The 21,666-nt window shown below is 41.0% G+C and overlaps 2 protein-coding genes across 4 annotated transcripts in view; one reads left to right on the forward strand and one right to left on the reverse strand.

Moving 5' to 3' along the window:
- Nucleotides 1-9,605, forward strand: part of UROS (uroporphyrinogen III synthase) — a 34,624-nt gene extending 25,019 nt beyond the window's left edge. For all 3 annotated transcript variants that reach the window (XM_084633824.1, XM_084633825.1, XM_084633826.1), the window contains exons 7-10: nt 1,538-1,621; nt 2,185-2,270; nt 4,573-4,671; nt 8,516-9,605. In XM_084633824.1, coding sequence (XP_084489950.1) covers nt 1,538-1,621; nt 2,185-2,270; nt 4,573-4,671; nt 8,516-8,641 — 395 coding nt within the window. In that variant the 3' untranslated portion in view covers nt 8,642-9,605. The remainder of the gene's footprint in view (nt 1-1,537; nt 1,622-2,184; nt 2,271-4,572; nt 4,672-8,515) is intronic.
- An 11,355-nt stretch (nt 9,606-20,960) lies between these two features.
- The window catches only part of EDRF1 (erythroid differentiation regulatory factor 1), a 48,059-nt gene continuing 47,353 nt past the window's right edge, over nt 20,961-21,666 (reverse strand). Inside the window, 1 exon segment of the mRNA XM_084632953.1 lies at nt 20,961-21,666. Within this exon segment, the coding sequence (XP_084489079.1) occupies nt 21,633-21,666 (34 nt within the window). The 3' untranslated portion in view covers nt 20,961-21,632.

A 21,666-nucleotide genomic window follows, 5' to 3' on the forward strand; every position in this document is an offset into this window, starting at 1 on the left:
ATAACAATTGCAAAACCATTATTTAGAAACAGATACTACAGGAAGTTTGGTTAGAATATCGAGTATGGTGTAGTATTTCAAGTCGTAATATGGTGGAGGGAGCTATGTTACTACTTTTGTTAAAAGCACTCAAAATGTTAACCAAACGCCCGCCAAACCACTGTCTTGTTTTAAGCAGAAAGCAGTGATGGGCAGTAGCATAGAAAAAGACTGGGAAGACTGCCCATATACACCTGGCCTTCTGGTGAACCTTGAAATAAATAGTGATCCAGATTTTTTACACACACACGCACAAACACACATACACACTTACTTACTTACTTTTCCCCCAGCATCTAGCTCAGTGAGGCCCTGATCTTGATTCGGGCTTCTGCACGCTACCATTTTACAGAGAAATATAATCATATCCCTCCTTCCTCTGTTATCTTTCACCTCTTTTTTATAAGTACACAATCCACTTGCAATAAACAGCAACAGTTTTCTGAAGCAATGACCTAAATTTAAATTAATTAAATTAATGTTATCTCATTCCCATCCAGTGGGGAGCTTCTATTCACAAACACTGCCGTCATTCTTGTTGGAATGAGTCTTCACTTTCATGCCTGCCATATCAGATAGAGTTTGTGGGTACATAGATTCCAGTAATAGACCGTTAAAAATGCCAACATAGAGATCTGAAAAACCATCTGATAGTGCCTTATAGGATCTTATAGATGTGTGGGTAACGATCTTAGAGAGATTGTAGTCCAAATGTATCATCTCCTTTTGAGCTGATGTCTTCATTTAACTGATCAGTCATGAAGAAGCAAGCATCAGAAACATACAAATCAAAGATTGTCCCCTTTCCAAAAATCAACCAGGAAAGACCAGCCTTCCTGCTCTTTCAACTGATGTAAGCAAGCTCTTCCCAGCATAGCAACAATTAGGGATGGGGGCCCTCCACCTCAAAGGGTAAGGATGGTTGGGGAGACTCCTTTGAGACACCATGGTAAAGGGAGTAGGAGTTGCTAGAGGTAGTTTTGGAATGCCTTTGCAAAGCATTCTGTCTCTTTCTTCGATTGCCTGTTCTATCCTCTACATAGCATGACCTATCATGGAGTTATCCACGGCTCAGATGGCTGCAGCTACATTCTGTTGGATTAAGCCTTTGAATAGCAAATCAAGTATATTTCTGAAAATTGGGGAGTGACTGTCGAGAAGGAGATAACTTAGATTTTACTTGGTATTCTCTATTGAAAGGCAAAGGAAATAGAATATAGGAATGCAATTTATCTTTTCGCCAGATCTTTTTAGCCAATGTATTCACACTACAGCAATGGAATCATTTTTAATTTACATGCTAAATAGCCTCTGCCTTCTGAATTGCAGACGTGGCTTGAACTACAAATGTTTTCAGTGATCTTAGTTTTGTATGCACTTATGATGAAGCATACTGCATTTTCAGTATATATTCAAAATTTGACATTTTAAAGTGTCATTTGTGCCAACTGTTAAAAATGTAACCATGATTTAAATTTGCTAATGTGCTTGTTTACAGGGGAAACACCTAATTCATCACCTCTTCTTTTTCCTTGTGGATCTCTCAAAAGAGAAGTTCTTCCAACAATACTCAAAGAAAAAGGTTGTTGCAGCCTTTAGAGCTTTATTTTAATTTGTTAACTTATTGTGGAAACCCCCACCCTTCCTCAAAGTAATAGTAAAAGATTAAAGGCTTATTCTTTATTGTGAACCATCCATGGATTTGTATATATTGGATTTGTACTGTCTGGAGATTAGAGGACAGGACTGAGAATCAGGAGATCTCAGTTCTCCTTCCAGCAATGCTATTGAGTCCATCTCTGACATTGGGAAGCTAATTTGATCCTTCTTTTTAGCTCAGTGCCCCATTAGTAAAATGGCAATTACTATGTTTATTTTATTCACAGTGACGTTGCAAGGCTTAAATGGTGTTTGTAAAGTGCTTTGAGATCCTCAGATTAAAAATGCTCTAGACATGTAAAGTACTGTAGTTGCATCTTGTAACACGAAGTGCCCAGGAATTTTTTAAAAGAAATATTCCTACATCTTAGGCTTTAAAGTAATATATTTTAATGCAATCAATATTATAATAGTGTTGTATTGGAATAATGGGAGCTATTAAAATCCTGTTTAGTTGCTGATGTATTTTCTCTCTTCTAATTACAGGTATTTCACTGGAAAGCCTTACCGTTTATCAAACTGCTCAACATCCCAGTCTCCAAGAATCCTTGAAGAATTATTTCTCACAACAGGTATGGCACAGTCAGTGGTCACCAGTGTAAATGTAAAGCTTTCTGATATATATATGAAACCTGATGAAAAACGTACTACTTTCTCCCTCAGTTATCTGTACGAGATATCCCTTGGCTATAGCTTTAATCTTTTGAATATAGTGAATCGGTCCTTAAATTTGGAGAAATAACCCAGAAAATTTCAGTAAATACAATGGCACTTAAATACTATGGTAACAGACATTATAGAAAGTCCTAAAATATATAGATAATAATGCCTCTGTGGGAGGGAAAAAATACAACAACCTTTGATGGACCTTTCAAATTTTTGCCCAGTTTCCAAGCTATATTTTGTATCAGTATTACTGGGGAAAACTATTTTATAAACAATTACATATTCACCTTGTTCTTTTTGATCTGCTTAATAAAACTGAAATTTTGAAAAAGTCTGGTTTTAGATCATGTCACATCAGAGACAAATTTACTAACGGTATTTAATGATTTACTTACTTATGGCCATAGATATACGATCTCTGTCACTGAATGTGTTTGCTACAACTTTTTATGAATCTGAATTCAGCACTAATTATCAGCTCTCCATGGTGGCTGAGCCATGTTCGTACGCTGATTATTCTATTTGAGAATGTGTTACTGATTCCATTTTAAGTGTAAAAATTTTGGATGATACCCTATCCTCACATAGATCTGTTTCTTAAAATCCATACTAAAGCTTCTTTTTGCCATCTAATAAAGGTGATTAGGTTGAGATCAGTGGATAGCAAAATAGATTTGGAGCCACTGATACACATTTTTGTTTTCTCAAGATTAGATTATTGGAATGTTTTTATTTGCAGGAACCTGCATTATATCTATGATTCAGCATATTTTGAATGCAGCCTTGCATCCTTATAGACACTCGCTTGCCTGAGCACGTTATTTGCATTGACTTCCTGTTAAATTACATATTGATTTTGAAATTCTTCTTACATTCAAAGTCCTGAATGGCTGTGGTCCCCCCAGCCTTGCTGCTATGTTGTGCTAATTATATGTTCCAGATGAATATTAAAGTCATAATTATCAAATCATATGGTTTCTACAGGTCATAAATGTGAGTAAGTAGCAGCCAGGACATCTTGTAATTTTGTATCCTTGTTATGGAATTCATTTCCTGTTGCAATTAGAGGTGTTCATTCTGGTCATTCAAGGCTAAGCTAATACAATGTTTATTATAAGCTTCTAGCTCCTAAATTTTGATATTTCTATTGTGGTTAAATGTGCAGTGCCCTGCATAAATATAAGGTGGTGGTGGTGGGACTCTATCCCAAAGTGTACAAAGGGGACTTAGGCATTGTGATGCCTAATTTTTAGGCTCTCTGCCTCTTACTGGAGTTCAAAACCCTGAGTTAGGCATCCAGGCTCCCTATGCAATACATGGGGAGAGTTAAATGCCTAATAAGGAATTCACTGAAGTCAGCATGCTGAATGGGGAGTTGCCTACGCTAGTAAATAGGAAATGCTGAGGAGAGGGGTGTGGCCTAAGCCCCACCCCTCAAAGGGAATTAGGTGTCTATCTGTGCTCAGGATTCACAGCTGTGAACTCTTCTCTGGAGTTAAGCACCTAAGCCAAGTCAGCCCTTCTGCATGAAAAATAGAGGAGGTGGTAGTCTCCTTATAGCAGTAGCCCAGTGGTCACACCTTCCAGGAGAGTGCCCTAACCACTGGGCTATAGATATTCTAGGGTGGGTCTCTCTCAATCTCTCCTGTTGAAGCTATTCCAGTTTGTTGGTCGTGAGAGAGAAAATGAGTGACTGGGAGAGTTTAGGGTGAACAGGGAGGACATGCAGGGTGGGAGGCATCAGGAATATGTCCAGAACGGACATGTTTGTGAAGGGAGTTAGGAGAATAACGTATCAAAGTTTTCTGTTTAACGGGAGTAAGAGAATCCAAAGGGTGCCCTATCTGGGTCATTAATAAAGAAAGAAACATCCTGATCCCCGTATTGTTATCACCAAAGAGCTCACAATCGTCTCATGACCTTGGAAAATGGATGGTTTAAAAAAAAAACAAACGAACACACAACACTTGAATTTCAGTTGGTCCATTGTGTAGTGCAGTTTTGGCAGACTATCAGCATCAGGTCAGGCACCACAGACTGTCTTCAGTAAATCTCTCCTGTTGGCTGACTTCAGCACTTCTCAGCTGACAGCATGGTGCCTACATAGAGAGACTGCTGAAGAGATTGATATGAAAACATGTTATGATATGCAGCTAGAGTCAAGAGAAACATGTTCCAAGCTGCTGTTCCTTCTTTACTTTTATACAGGGTATTCCAGCAAGCATCACATTCTTCAGTCCATCGGGTGTCAGATTTTGTCTCCAGCACATTCAGAAGTTTTCTGGTGATCTTATTAATCAAATTAAGGTAAAGTATCCAATAAGTGTTAAAACATAGTGGGGAGGCATGTGGTTTAGTGGTTAGATCAGGGGATTGGGAATCAGAAGAGGTAAATTCTATTCCTTCCTACCACTCGATTACTCTGGGACCTTGGACAAGTCACCACGCTTTTCTGCCTGTGTTTACCTGTCTGTAAAATACAGATTATAATGTTTACTGGCCATTGTAAAGGGCTTTGAGATCTTACATTGAAAGTGGCTAATTAGTGCAAAGACAATGTTTCTTTTTTTTAAAATATCTTAGATTCCTTGTGCGAGTTAAAATGAGTTGTTTACCTCTTTCTTTTGTAAATCCCTTGTTGAAATCTGTGTATTTAACAGTATTAGAAATGAGTAATTCATTAATAGATTTTTAAACTTTGACCTCTTCAGTTTGAAAATTCCTTCTACCACAGCACTTTAAGTGAATGATAATGAATTAGGGTTTTTTTGTCTTCTTTTAAAAAAAAATTAAAAGTTCTACCATCACATTTCCTTTATGCATTTAAGATCATTGCACAAATTAAACTAACTGTACAACATAGGTCCGTTCTTAGAGTATAAACTACATAAGGTTGGTACCTTCAGAAAATAATGGAAATGGTCGCAAGGTGCACCTATTATGGAGATGGTCCTCCATCATGGGGTTAGGGAGAAATGAAGTGCAACTGACTACAAAGATAAAGCTACTTCTGTTTGACTTGCTGCAATATGAATTTGAGCTGCCTCTCTGTGGTAATCTATTATCAAATGAATCATTTCCTCACATTCAGGATGATAATTGACAAACAGGGATACATACTTTTCTGGTCCACTTTCTGACCTAAGGTGAAAATTTCCCTTCAGCTCAAGTGTATCTTTTCTTCAGTCCCCCAAATTCTCATATAGTTTTTCCTCATGACACAAGAAATGTCTTCCTATAGGAATTTACATTCACACTAGAGATGAGCTGTAAAGTTCAGATCAGAATACGAACTTTTCCAAAATGTATGGGGTTTGAATCAGCTCATTATTCAAACAGGGACCAGCTATAGAGGTTGGATCTGGAGTCATAGTTTGCCAAAAGTGGGGGCTGTTTGGATTTGGATTACCCTCTAGTTTAGACCTTTTATAACTAAAGAAATAAATCTACTTGACCATATAGAAAGACTTTGGCCTAAGTCCTGATTCTGGGTACACATACTTTTATGGTCCAAAAGATAAACTAGTAACTTCAAAGTCCAAAGCTCCAGGCTGAGGACTGTGGTCGACAGCACCAGGGCTCCTTCTCACTCTTCCTGCTTCTGGCAGCACTACCTCATCAGAGGTCCTGCAAGGTCCCTCAGCCAACCACACACCATCCACGCTCCTCTAACTCTAGCAAAGAACTGGAATTTACTCTGGCCCTGCAGCTCTTCTTATGAAAAAAAGAAAAAAAACGAAAAAAAGAAATCTGATGAGGTTCAATAAGGATAAGTGCAGGGTCCTGCACTTAGGACAGAAGAACCCAATGCACAGCTACAGACTAGGGACCGAATGGCTAGGCAGCAGTTCTGCGGAAAAGGACCTAGGGGTGACAGTGGACGAGAAGCAGGATATGAGTCAGCAGTGTGCCCTTGTTGCCAAGAAGGCCAATGGCATTTTGGGATGTATAAGTAGGGGCATAGCGAGCAGATGGAGGGACGTGATCGTTCCCCTCTATTCGACATTGGTGAGGCCTCATCTGGAGTACTGTGTCCAGTTTTGGGCCCCACACTACAAGAAGGATGTGGATAAATTGGAGAGAGTCCAGCGAAGGGCAACAAAAATGATTAGGGGTCTGGAACACATGACTTATGAGGAGAGGCTGAGGGAGCTGGGATTGTTTAGCCTGCAGAAGAGAAGAATGAGGGGGGATTTGATAGCTGCTTTCAACTACCTGAAAGGGGGTTCCAAAGAGGATGGCTCTAGACTGTTCTCAATGGTAGCAGATGACAGAACGAGGAGTAATGGTCTCAAGTTGCAGTGGGGGAGGTTTAGATTGGATATTAGGAAAAACTTTTTCACTAAGAGGGTGGTGAAACACTGGAATGCGTTACCTAGGGAGGTGGTAGAATCTCCTTCCTTAGAGGTTTTTAAGGTCAGGCTTGACAAAGCCCTGGCTGGGATGATTTAACTGGGAATTGGTCCTGCTTTGAGCAGGGGGTTGGACTAGATGACCTTCTGGGGTCCCTTCCAACCCTGATATTCTATGATTCTATGTTGACCTGGTGTGCACTGATTGGCTGTGTCCCACACAGCCACGCTAGACAGCTCGGAGGACCCTCTCCACTGCCCTTTACTGGGGCAAGGTGTGGCAGGGCCACGAGGCCTCCAGCAAGGGGCCTCAGAGGGTCTTATATACCCTGTCACAGGCCCCAACATATCTCTAGTGTTGCCACGCTTGCAGTGCGGACTAACAAAATCATACCATGTGAAATTTGACAGTGAAAATTAAGTTGTTTGCTGTATTGTTTTTCCTCTTCAGGGAGACAAACCTTTGTACACTCTTTCATGGTGTTAGGTGGTGGTATTTGCATTTAGCAGAGAGTAAGAGGGATAGGAATTCATATTTGTGTAGGCTAAAAGAATCAGTAGGCTGTATCCCGGGATCAGAAGCAGCTTGTGGGATGAGTTCAACAGCAGGGAAGTATGCACTGGATCATCATTTTTATGTATCATATCAGTTGCTGGGAATTACTACAGAGTTTCCAGGGAATGTGGAAATAAATCATCCACCAATAAACAGATGAAATTATGAATTTAAAAAGCAACTGAAGGGGAAACCAGCGTGAAGTAAACAATTCTTTCAGCATCTCATGTGCATTATTGTTGTGAATATATCAACACATTTCTTATTGTGGCATGAAGACGACGAGAGATACATTAGATGAACTCTAGGTGCTGCTGGACTTGGAGTTAGTAACTACAAAATTACTTACAGGGTTTCTGGGCTTTAAATTTAAGGAAGTACAAATACTCTTACATATAACCTTAAACTCTGTGCTCCCTGTTGAGATTTTAAATTTTTCTTTGCATTCAGTGAAGATTCTACTAAAGCTGGCGCTGGCAGTTTCTGAAGATGTACCTTAGGGATTTGTTGGTGAATGACTGACTTGATGATTCAGTATATCTAGGAGAAACTTGAACTTGCTCAAAAGGGCCCCATAACTTTCTCTCTAGCAAAGTTTACAGCATTCTGGAATGTATGCACAAAGTGAGTTACTCAGCATATAGTAGGATTCTCCTTATGGGTGTGTGTGGGACAAACACAAAGTTGTAAATGATTCAGAAGCAGCAATCTGTACCCAAGCATTCCTGTATAACTACCCAACATTACTACAATCAGCGTTGTCCTTCTTCCCTCTGATTGACTGATACTGACTTGTTGCATCTTACTGGTAAGCCAAGCACCTGCAACAGGATCACCTAACATGAATTAGGGTGATGTAGCCTTTGCAGGGACATTTTTCCTGAGAAGGAGGTGTTTTTTTCTGACTTCCCCAATCCATTTCCTCCTTTGGATAGAATTTGATTTTCTCATGATTATTATAAGCCAAGAATAAGTGCCTGCTTGAATTGGCACTGACAAGGCTGATGCATGTTCAAATCTATCTTCTTTGAGTATGAAAACAATAGGATTTTTAACTGTTTGGACCAGTGAACTAAGCCATAAGCTTTACTAAGTCATTACAAAGCAGCTAAATTTGGTCGTGTTCATTAAGTTTGATTAGAGGCAGGGCAGAATGATAGAAGACACTGAGGTAATGTAGCAAGAGCTGATGCTAATACCACATCTGATCATATTAGAGTAGAAATGTTATTTGTCATTTCAGTTTGCTGCTATAGGTCCAACAACAGCTGAAGCAATGGAAGCTGAAGGAATCCCAGTGAGCTGCACCGCAGAGAACCCTACTCCCCAAGATCTCGCTGCTGGTATCAAAAAAGCCCTTCACCTGTAGAATTGCCATTTACCTGAGTAGAAGCACCACACATGTTGCTGTAATAGTCCTCCAGAAATTTAAGACAATTCATCAGTGTTTAACCACGATACTAACATTCATTTGGATTTTTTTAAAAAAGTCATGCTCTCTGCCTTATCATTCAAGCCTTCCTTGACTATCCATCTACTAACAGCACTGTGTGGTGGGAATGGAAAAGCTAGATTGATCAGTCCAGATCAAATATATGGCTAATTTTGATGACCCATTGTAATAATGGTCATTAAGAAAAGACCGTGATTTTCACCATACGTCAGCCAGCAGAAGTCCAAAATGTAAGAAGTCAGTAACTAATACCACCCAGCATGTTTAAGAAATCAGATTATTAAACAAGTATTTGGGTAGTGTTATATCTGCTATCTTTCATATTCAAGATATACTTTTACATTATGGCATAATATCTTTCAAAAATATGGCTCAGAGTGACTTGGAATAAGTGAAATTGTTTCATTCAGTCAGTGGTCAGGTTTATAGAGGACACTTTTGTATTCTAAATTGCCTCTTTCTTCAATACTCAAGAACGGCTGCATCTAAAACTTCACGGGTCAGATTCCACCCTCATACGCACACTCTCATTGGAAATAATAAGAGCTGCACTTTAGTAGCTGAAAGCAGAATTTGGCCACATAGGTAGCATGAAACAAGTTAGGTTTTTTTCCCTTTAATTTCAACCAGGGCTGGAGTATGGATAATTTGGTATCCATTAAAGTCCTTAAAAGTCAGTTGTTTACAAGTTGTGAAAGGCTAGTATTGGACTTACTTGCGTGCGTGCACACACAAAACCACATTGGGTAGCCGATAGCATATAAAACAGCGTTTTATGCTTTGGCTTCAATGTCATGTTGTTTGTGAGCACGTTTTGGGGTTTAAAACAGATCATGGTAAATAATTGTAATTACAATAAAAACAATCTGTTGTGAAGGTTGCTTTGCAATTCTGTTGCCTCTTTACCTCAATAAGCACAAATATTTGCTTAGATAATGGTTGAAGAGCATGGTAGTAAAATATTATGAAGCATTTATATAAATAAATATTGCAAAAATTGTAGCAGTCATGGAGCTAAAAGTAGAATAATCCGTGCTACTATATACAATTTTCATGCTGTACCTTTCGACTCCTATGTCACCAGATCTAAATTTTTTGGTTTCTGTCCTTCAAAGAAAGGAGGTTTATTTGTAATAAGAAATACTAGTTTATTAGTGTTAATGAAGAAACATTATAAAGATACTCCTGTGGTTATATAGTTGTCCATGTTAGATAGGGTTTATAGTTTATCTGAGGCAGGAGAAAATGTAGCACTATAGGTACTTTCAGCTGATGTTAACATACATTCTTTTTCAAAGAAAATTTAAATCAAGATGTGCCCAATTATAATCCTCATGATTAAGATTTAAGTAATTAATCTTTAATGCGGGTAAGGGGACATGACATCACAGCACACCACATAAATGTCTCATTTGATTTATGTTTCTGTTGATTTAATTCAAAGTGTCTGAACTGAATGACATTATTTAAACAAGAAATTCCTTACCCAAAATAGTAGTTAAAATCAGATTCCAATTCTGCTCTACAATTCATTTGGGTCAATGGACGTTGTACATATGTATGTCACTATGACTCAGCCCAGTAAACATATAAGGGTTGTGACAAAGTTCCTCCTCCGCCTTGGTGGGATCTGCGCTTATTGACGGATTTGCTCGCCTCAGAGGTTCATGGCAACCCTCAGTTTGGCCACTTTCGTGGCTCAAATCTGCCGTTCACTCAGTTAGCCTCATCACTGGCCAGCATGGGGAAAGGAAGAACAACAATCCCCACAGTCTCTGCTGATCCACCTAGTGGATCAGGGAACAGGCCAGAGACCTTCACCTCTGGTGGAACCCACAGTCTAGTTCAACTCCTCTGGTATCAAGTAGGGAGTTGGGGGAGGGAATGGGGGGAACCTGGGCCCACCCTCTACTCTGGGTTCCAGCCTAGGGCCTTGTGGATTGCAGCTGTCTACAGTGGCTCCTGTAACAGCTGCATGACAGCTACAACTCCCTGGGGTACTTCCCCATGGCCTCCTCCCAACACCTTCTTTATTCTCACCATAGGACCTTCCTCCTGATGTCTGATAATGCTTGTACTTCTCAGTCTTCCAGCAGTACGCCTTCTCACTCTCAGCTTCTTGCGCCTCTTGCTCCCAGCTCCTCACACACATGCCACAAACTGAAGTGAGCTCCTTTTTAAACCCAGGTGCCCTGATTAGCCTGCCTTAATTGATTCTAGCAGCTTCTTGATTGGCTGCAGGTGTTCTAAGCAGCCTGTCTGCCTTAATTGTTTCCAGAAAGTTCTTGATTGTTCTGGAAACTTCCCTGTTACCTTACCCAGGGAAAGGGACCTACTCAACCTGGGGCTAGTATATCTGCCTTCTATCACTCTCCTGTAGCCATCTGGCCTGACCCTGTCACAGGGTCCATAGTGGCTTGACTCCTTAGTCTGAGATAGACTTGCAGAAGTATAACAGCTGAGGGAATTACTTTGTATCAGTTTTTGCTTAAGTGCATTGAAAATCCTCACAAGGTGAAATCTTTAATTACTCTTCTCAAGAATAGTGGTCAATGCTGGTAGCAGAACTTCATCATAAAAATATGCTAAAACTCTCTGGTGTTGCTGTGCTCTTTGGATGTAGGTGCAAGACTGTGTATAGACATGTCCCAAAGGAAAAGTGGAAGAGAATGATTAGAAAACAATTGTTGACCTTCTCTGTCACAATTTTCTCTAGCATGATTGAGTATACACTAAGCCAAGCTGTATAGCGTTCAGATTCAACTATGTAATATCATTATGCCATAGAAAATATGCAGTTCAGCTCGTTCCTTCTTTCAAAAATAAAACTACGGCTGCTTGAGGATTTGGAAATCTGCTCAGGTTCCCTGCAGTATACCACTCAGAAAGCTTTAAACTTTCAGCACGTTCGTAGTGTGAAATATGTCAGACATCTGAAAGCAGATTTATATGAAACTTACTGTTCAAGGGGGGAAAAGGCAGAAAAATCGACTGGGAATAGAGAGATGAGCATAAGTTTCTCTGATGGTTGCGTTTATTCCCTCGACAGCATTAGTATAAGATGAATTCAACTATTTGCCAGTTACTAAATTTAGACCCCTCTTTTAAACTATTTGTCTTTCTGGCAGACACCAACGTCTATAATCCAATCTGAGTAACATATTTAGCGTACACAATGGTATAAAAGAAGTAGGGGGAGTGTAGTCCAGAAACATCATCCATTGCTTGCTGATAAACAGGAAATACTGACCGAATCACTTAAAGTTGCATCCTGTATACTACAGTTATTAATGCTACTGCATGATGTTTGTTGCAGGATACCTTTTAAAAAGACAATGAATAAAACTGAAACAGGTTCTGTTCTTGAGGATCTTATACTCCAAAGACAACAAGCACCTAATAATTTACAAAATAACCCTTTAATTGTCTATTGGCAAGTAACTTAGGACTCAATTACACCTTCCTGCAAGAAAACCCAGGGATGTAAACACTACCAGATTCTCCTCAAGGAAGTTTGTCCTCAGTCATTCTGTTAGGGGATTTGCTCTCCCCATTGTTCAAGCCCTAGAGTTGACCTCCAAGCCCTGTGGATCACAGGAAATCAGCAGGCCAGGGGTCATCAGCATGGAGGCCCTGCACCTTTTACGAGTTATGTAGCCATGGCCTTGCTTATCAGGGCTGCTGCAATCAGCAGCTGCTCTGAGGTCCCCAGCATTGGAGGGAGGACACTATGGAAAGACAGCAGTCTGGGGCTAAGTTATCTTGCTCCCTGTAGGACTAGTGGGGGATGATGCACTCTCCTCCTAGTTTCTGGGATTTCTTAACATGGTTGTAACCTTGTGTTTAGTGTCATGACAATGGTGCCTAAAACAAGGGAACTGGGTAGTCTGGAACTTTATCAAGGGCTGGTCAGCACACTTTAGCTTTTGCTGAAAAGTATTTTGCGAATCCTTATTTGAAGGCCTGTTTGCGGGTGCATGGTCTGACAGGGTCGATGTTGCAAGTCAGTAACATGGCACTAGCAGGGCACACTCAGATGTGCATGAAGCACATGGATCATCTGGTCACCACTAAGGGAAGAAGTACTGCAGCAGATGGATTAGCCTCTCTTCCAGCAGACTCTGCTGGCTTACAAGTCCCAGCTAGGGGTGGTCTAACCAACTTTTCCTCGGGTGAGATCTCAGCAATGGAGATTTCTGTTGTTATTGAATCCTATTCTGTCCAGGTAAGAGGAAATCACACCTTTTTGTCTTCATAAAACCTCCCACCAGTCTAACATGAAGCACTTCAGCTATTTTTTTTTTAGTTTCAAAGGGATCAATTCAGCCAAACTTGCCTTCTCAGCTTCTGGGGCACAGAAGCACCTCACCCCACCTCTGGTCTTCCACAGCCATGAAAGCTAATCCAAGGGCGAATTCCGTCTCCCAGCTGATAACCATGTCACTGTCTTCCCCAGAGCTCTCACAGAATTACCAAACTTGACAGGTGTGCTCTTGGGTGTGAAAGTGACAGGGATCCCTCTAAAGTAGAGGCTGGTGCTTCTCAGACTGGTACCATTCCTGTATTGGGGACAAGGTTCAGGGCTATTACTAATTAACAACAATGAAGCACTTATTGAGATATTTGGAACTGCTGAGGCTGTATACTCCTAAAAGCCTGGCTGTGTGGGATGGGAGAGGTCATTTACTAGCTGCCTTTCCATGCAACCCTGCTGCAGCGTCTCTTCACTCCAGAGGCTGCTGGGTCCACATTACAGGGCCAGTCCTGTAGTGCTTTCTGCAAGAATCTGTCTGTGCTTCACAAACATTAAATTATATTTACGTTAGAAATACCACAAACCACACCACTACCACACAGAGGCCTCCTTAAGTATTAATGCCGTCACCCCCTGCTCTAAGACTGCTGGAAACTGCTCAGAAAGAGGCATCGTTACTGAGTTGCAGTAGTCGTACTCCATTATCCCTTGCTTTTACTCCAGGCAGGATTTTTTTTATTGACTTCCATTTTTCCCCATTTTTCTCCTGCCTTTTTCTGTAACTCATAAAAACATAAGGTCGGCGATACTAGATCAGACCAATGGTCCACCTAGGCCAGTATCCCGACTTCCAACAATGACTGGTGCCAGATGCTTCAGAGGAGTAAACAGAACAGGGTAATTTATTGAGTCATCCTGTCCCAGATTCTAGCAGTTGGAATTTCAGGACAGCAGAGTATAGAGTTGCAGCCCTGGCCATCCTGACTAATAGCCATTGAAGGCCCTATCCTTCAGAAACTTATCCAATTATTATTTGTATCCAGTTATACTTTGGGCCTCCACAACATTTCCTGGCAACGAGTTCCACAGATTGTGCATTGTGTAAAGAAATACTGCCTTTTGGTTTAAACCTGCTGCTTATAATTTTATTAGGTGACCTCTGGTTCGTGTGTTTTGTAAAGGGGTAAATAACACATCTTTATTCATTTAGGCATTTCAAATTAGAGGCCAATTATGAAAATTTAGCCCCTATGTGTTGAAAAAAAGATGCTTAATACACCTGTCACCCTTCCTCCCACCTTCCCTCCGACCCCCTGCAATACTTAGTACAATAAGATTAGTTTCTGCTCTGTTTAGGTCAGAACTTGGGTTGTACTTGTGAAGTACACTGGATCAACAGCTCAGGGGTTTATACATGCTTGGTTTCTGGCACTTTTTTTGAGCACTGGGTGAGTTACGAGGGAAAATTTACTTAGCCTAAGCCGAGAACATTTGGTTCCCACCGCCGCCCCGCCCCGCCCCCATGTATTCATAAAATCTCAGGCATTGAAAGAGTCAAAATATTTCTGTATCTATTAATGGGAAGGCATCTAAAAACTGAGCTAATGCTGGTTAATTTGAGTTCAGCTTGGTGAGAGCAGTTCATGTCCTAGAATTGTTGCCTAGCTGGAGCACTGCTTGAATATATTCCCCGTTAGATGGCGTTTGAAGTGTATTTTAGAAATAAAGTACAGAAACGGCGTGACAAGGGAGTCTGAGAGATCAGGTATCAATGTGGAGGTTCCTCATAAAAAATGCTTATTATTTCACAGAGGAGAAATGTTTCACTTAACTTCCCTAAGTCTGTACTTTGAATTGCACCAAGACCATACTACCCAGCTACCAGTCCATTAGTAGCTGCTCCTAAGCCTCAGACAAGAGATGAGCTGCCTGGCCACCTCACTACAGAGCAAAAGACAAGGTACATCACCCAGGTTATTTAGCATTCTGGCTTGTGTCCTGACAGTCCCTGCTGTGTAATTTTGCTCAGATGCCGAAGTGCATTAACTGTGAGAAGACAAGAGAGTGAATTGCTGCTTATAAAACACAGGGAACAGAGTTATAGGTACTATAGCCATTCAGCTGTTTTTACAATGACTGGTCCACATGACCAACAGTGTCCACATAAACCACGTGAATCAGACCTTGATGGAGGAAGTTGGTCCCTATCCCAACAGGCAAAAATACATGGCTTAAGTTATGTTTATATTCCTGCAACAGCCATCTATAATTTACTAAGGGAGAATGCTCACAGGACGTACTAATTTAATTAAAATGACAAAAATAGAGACCCATACATTGGAATGGCAGTTGGGTTAGTGATGGATTCCACTAACCTCACTTGGGGGAAGAGTGGTAATGAGATGAAACACAGGCCCCATTACAGTAACCTGGTCTGACAACAACAGGTAACCTAACCACGTCATCTGCTATTGCGATAAACAACAAGGAGAAAAAGTCACAGGCGCTTTTTCTAGAGGCATCGAGCCACATGCATAGTGCTTTGCTCCAAGTTTCATTCATCTCTCCGTGCCCAAAGAGTGGCCAACACCCGCTTCTGAAAAACCCCAAATGCCGCAGAACAATTTGGGCTTGCTCCTGTTCCAACTGACATCTTATGGCAAAGTGACCTTCAAGTTTTGGGGGTTCTAAGGTACAACTGATGGGGGTTGTCATTCCAATTTTCATTTATGTGGGCTAACAAGAGTCAGCCAAAAATCGGTTCCTCGGCTGTTGCCCAGCTTCCTTGTTTACAGCAAACAAAATCTGAGCACAGCAAGCAGTCAGCCTGGCTTTAATTTCAAGTGTTATTAATTCTGATTTAAAAGAATTCAAGTATCTAAAGATGCTAGATGTAGAAAGGTGCTTTAGCGGACAGCCTGCAACATTATTCTCCAGGAAAGAAAAGGTGATACGGGGAGTTAGAGATTTAATATTTACTTCTTTTGTGGCAGTTGGTACTGGCTTCATGAGAACTACAATCACAGAACACTCTGAAGTGGCCCAACTCTAGCCAAAATAGCAACATGGAATCGCAGCATGACACTGGTGCCTTTGTGCATGTCTGGATACACAGAAAAATAAAGGAATAAGTGTCCACTTCAAGGAACAAAGGAGAATTTTGCAGTGTTGCCAATGCTCACTGTTTTAACATGAATATCGTATTTGGTGCTTTTCTTAAAGGCCGAGTTCCTAGAGTCACATTATACTTAAGACACTCAGCTTTCATTTAAAGTAAGGGCTTGTCTACAGTTACTGAGGGATTGACCAGTGGTGGTCGATTTAGCGCTGGAGTGGGCAAACTTTTTGGCCTGAGGGCCACATCTGGGAATAGAAATTGTATGGCGGGCCATGAATGCTCACAAACTTAGGGTTGGGTGCGGGAGGGGTTGAGGGCTGTGGTTGGGGGTGCAGGCTCCAGGGTGGGGCTAGAAATGAGGAGTTCAGGGTGTGGGAGGGGGCTCTGGGCTGGGGTAGGGGAGTGGGGTGCAGGGGGGGAATGAGGGCTCCAGCTGGGGGTGGGGGCTCTGGGGTGGGGATGGGGATGAGGAGTTTGGGGTGTAGGAGGGTGCTCTGGGCTGGGACTGAGGGCAGGAGGGGGAGCAGGGCTGGGGCAGTGGACTGGGGTGCAGGAAGGGGTGCAGACTCTGGCTGTGAGTGCAGGCTCTGGGATGGGGCCGGGGATGAGGGGTTTGAGTAGCAGGAGGGTGCTCCGGGCAGGGATTGAGGGATTTGGAGGGCAGGAGGGGGATCAGGCCTGGGGCGGTGGGGTTGAGGCATGGGTGCAGGTTCCGGGCGGCACTTACCTCAAGTGGCTCCCAGAAGCAGCTCCCTTCTCCAGCTCCTATGCGGAGGCATGGCCAGGTGGCTCTACACACTGCCCCCATCCACAGGCACCGCCCTGTCCACAGGCACCACCCCTGCAGCTTCCATTGGAGCATCTGAGGGGGCCATTGGAGTGTGTAGGAGCTGGAGGGGGGGCCATGCCACTGCTTCCGGGAGGCGCATGGAGCGGCCCCCAACTCTGCTCCCCAGCGGGAGCTCGAGGGCCGGCTTAAAATGGCTGGGCCATAGTTTGCCCACCCCTGATTTAGCAGGTCTAGTGAAGACCCGCTAAATCGACCGCAGATAGCTCTCCCATTGACTCCTGTATTCCACCTGACTGAGGACCCTACTTACTGTGGGGTCCACACTACGCGTTATCGATGGGAGACGCTCTCCTGTCGACATTGCATAGTGTGGGCCCCGCAGTAAGTAGATCTAAGCTACGTCGATTTGAGTTACGCTATTCACCTAACTCAAATTGTGTAGCGGAGATCGAATTTCCCCTGTAATGTAGACAAGGCCTAAGTTTCTACCTTTCATGGGTTCAGAGAACAGCTTGCAGACATGAACCCTAAATACACAAAAACTAGAAGACAAAAACAGTTATTCTTTTACTGCATGATTTTGTAGCTGCCTGACTTTCGACTGGTTCAGGTTAGCCATACCGCATTTTGTAATTTGAAGGGAAAAAAACAACAATAATCATTAGGGATATTGTGACACATATTGCAACCCTGCACATTATCTCTTGGAACCACTGTATTATATTCGTTAATGTTTTCTGTATGAACTGTGTTCTACTTCATGAGGGAGGGTTATCACAACTCCTCTGAGAACTGAAAACAGTGTGTGGGGGTGGGTGTGAATACCCTGGGATTGTAAACGGATCTAGAGCAAAACCACCTGCTGGAATGGTTTGCATGTACTCATTCAGGCTGGGTGTTCCAGACACTACGAATCAAAGAAAGGGCTTATGGTATAAAAGGATGAACTAAATGACATGAGGTCTTCCTTTTGATTCAACAAACAGACAGGAGTTGGTCCTAGGGAAACCCCCAACCTGGAGGGAAGAGTTGGAAGGCATTGGCCTACCAAGGTCTGAAAGACTGATGGGCAATTTCTGATGTTTATTAGTAAGTGTATAGGAACTTTTTTTCAAATAGGTTTTCCCTCTAATGCTTTTGCCTTAAGAATAAACATGCTTGCTGAGAAAGCAGTATGGATTATTGATACAAATGTCATTGTCCTCAGAGAAAGCACAGCTTAGCTGCTGTCATTAGACAAACTGGCTTGCTGGGATATCACAATGTACAGCAGGAAATGTGCAGCCTTAAAAACCTCTGGCCAGAAAGGAGTAGGACACAAATCCCTGCCAAGAGACAGGTGATGGCTGGACTCCTGAAACCCTACTGGGCACTCCTGGAGTGGATAATGGAAGGGGAATATATGTGCAGTTACCCCTCAAACTGTGACAGACACATCGGTGAAGGCGTAAACCCCAAAAGAAACATTGCCTCATCAAACATTGTTAGAACATGCATTAGGAAGGGAATGGGCTGGCTTTATGGATTTAACATCTTCACGTAGAGGACTCATATGGCCATATCCACTGTGCTATGTTCTAATTAGCTGGTGCAAGCTAAACAGGGTCAGGGTGGGTCACACCTGGATAGGAGACTTCCTGGGAACATGTGGAGGAGCTGGTGCTTATGATTCAGCAGTTAGTACTGTTATGGTGGAGGTCCTGATCCTGCAAAGACTTACACACATGAATAACTTCATACCTGTGAACTCCTAGGGATGCTATTTATGCATAATTTTTTGTTGGATCAGGACCCAAATTAGTACTGAATTAATGGCCTCGTGTTAGAGTGTACCATGCTGCCTTGCAGATCAAGGCTTAAAAATGAGATCTCAACCACTTGTAGCAACTATTGCACAAGTACTGGGAGGTGGATTTAAATCCTGATGCCCTGCTGAAATTCCAGTTGAGATAGTCAAAAATCAAAGCGATAAGCTCAACCAGTTGCTAAATAGCTGAAAATACCTGACCCTGCTCTTATAAATTCTGCAAATATTTAAAACTTTTTAAAAATTGCATTAGTTTACAGTACTAGATTGGGCTTCTAGCAGTTAGAGACCAATGCAACAACCAACGACAACTGGCCATTAGTTTCAAAGTTTTATACTTGGTCATCAATGGATGGTTGTGAGCGCATTTCCTGGCATTCCAGTATCAGCACCAGTTGAGGAGCCAAAGAAAAGCTTGTTCACATTACTATGCATTTATTTGCATAGTTAGAGATTGTACACAGATGAAATGATAGCTATGTGGGTTTTTTTTTTCTCTCATCAGCTATTCAGTATTAAAGATAGGATCATGAAAGATTAGATATCCAAAAGGTGAGGCAGTGAGCAAGTCACGATGACGCCCACAGAATAGGGATGTTAACAGATGAGGTTATGTATATCAATGGGATTATTATTCCAAACTCTGACTGCAGCAAGACAAAGTTGTTTCCCAGCACTTCACAGAAGATGAGTTTTCATGCTTGAGGAAAAAGTTGTAGCTTGCTAACCACAAATGCCTGGTGAACACGTCAAAGAAGAACTTCTGTTTTCCAATCTAGTTTCCACTGCAGTGTGGAATTGTATCATGATTAGCCATTAAGAAACTTCAGAAGTTACCATTTTTATAGGGAAGCAAACTCAAAGGATTAGATTAGAAGTCTTTAGTCTCCTAGTTTACTTTTTGGCTCTCTAACTATAGCTCTTAAAAAAGAAAAAAACCAAAAACTCCAGAAGAATCTTACCCTTTCTTACTTCACAGATGTTTGCTTTTGATGTAAACAGGAAAATTAAAAAAAACCCAAAACAAAACACTGACGTTGCTAATCGTCCTCAGTTGATACTTTCCAAGCAATTGTATGGCCATCCTAGCAGAAATCTAGATTCAACATATTATTCATATGCATGCACCTCTGATTAAATGGCAAGGTCCAAAGTGAGCCATGACAATTCCAGAAACACTTGGGTGGCTGCATAATAATAGGTATGATTTGAAGACAAGGAGGCTGTAAAAGGATGTTCCTTTGGTGATACATTTGGTTTGTTCAATTGATGGGTCCTGATGTCTAATGAAAAAGATCTACCTTGACCTGCTGAGTCCAGGTCAGGTTTGCAGGGCTGATGAAAAAAAATGTCATTCATAATACGAGCAAATTTAATATTAAAAGCAGCGAGATACTCTAAAAAATTATATGGCTTTTCATATCACTTTTCAGAGTAGAACTACAATCTAACATGATGATAATCAGGATTTCATGATGAGACCTACTTTTTTCCCCCCTAATATAGGATCTTCCAGAATAAATACTGTTCAACTCTCTCCCTTACCCTCCCCAGTTCTCAAAAGAAAGGCAATGAAATATGTACCAGTCTTAAGCACAAAACACTGCTTTGATTTTGCACTAGTATTCAGAGAATTTCTAAACAACTTCAGACACAATTTCTTGCTTGATGTGAATATGGAGCAGACAATTAAAAATAGTAATGGAAGGTGCTGCCCAAGACTAACACCACTAGTAGATAGATTGCAGGGAATCCAGATTAGTGACGAACACATATATAGTACTGTTTAACTTGTGGCTTCCAATCCTATTTTGATTCAGGAGAGTTAGGAACAGGATAGCTATTCACCAAAATAAAAACTTGCATTTAAGAACTTCTGACAAATCAGATGACAGATCATTGTTGTACATACATAGTTGTAATACTTCTAATTTTTAGAGCAACACTAGTAAAAAGACTTCATATCTCATGCTTCTGAATTCCTCACTGACACTTGGGGAGAGATAGGACTTAAAACATGTAGCTAACATATTGAGATGAGACTAAAGCCTGATTTTCAGATTTCCGAGTGAAATTAATTAGAGCTGTGGATGCTCAGCACATATGAAAACGAGGCCTGTGGTTTTTAAACCTGTTTTCAATGTGATTGGGCAGTTTGTGTCTCTTGGACAGAAACATTAAATGATAGCAAAAATTTAAAAAAAAAAAAAACTTAGATTTGTATGTTCTAGTTTTAATAAATAAAATTTATTTAAAATATGCTTTATTATTTATTCACAGTTTCAAGTTTGAAGAGAGGATAATACTATTCCTGATAAAAAAATCAAAATACAGCTAACTCCATTTCACTCTGTGGTGAAAATGACATTCCAGCAAAGGCTAATATCCATGGAAAGTCTTGTATTGAAGCTAAAAAGGCACACATTTATATTTATGCATGGTATTAACTGTAGTTAAAAAGGAAATATGTTTGCATATAAGGGAAATTTCTTTATACAGTTTCAGTTAACATTACTGGAAAAAGTCTTCCAATACCGCTTTGCTTATGAAATAACATTTTATACAAAAATATCAAACTGATCCAACTGTAACAGATTACATTTTTATGCTAAATATTTTATTTTGCATCACTGCAAAGCCCACGGCTTTTCAGAGAAATCAACTGTATTTCTTAAATGTAAAAGATTGGAAGTTTTACCTATAGATTTCCATTTTAGCACTTCACAAATGTAAAAACATTAATAACCAAATCATAATGGAGTTGTCATGGGATAGCAATGAACTCCTGTTTTTTCCCCAGCTGTACTATGTTATAAATAGGCAATGCTTACCTCAACTTCAATAAAACTAAGCACCACATGGGACAAAGCTACTGACCCCCATGTTTAACAAGGCACTGATATTTCTGCAATCTGTAGCAGTTTTATATTTAGCAAGTCACCGAATTCCTGTCTTATCAGCTTCACTGTTG

Source organism: Lepidochelys olivacea (assembly GCF_965140295.1).
Source record: "Lepidochelys olivacea isolate rLepOli2 genome assembly, chromosome: 7".
Classification (NCBI taxonomy): domain Eukaryota; kingdom Metazoa; phylum Chordata; order Testudines; family Cheloniidae; genus Lepidochelys; species Lepidochelys olivacea.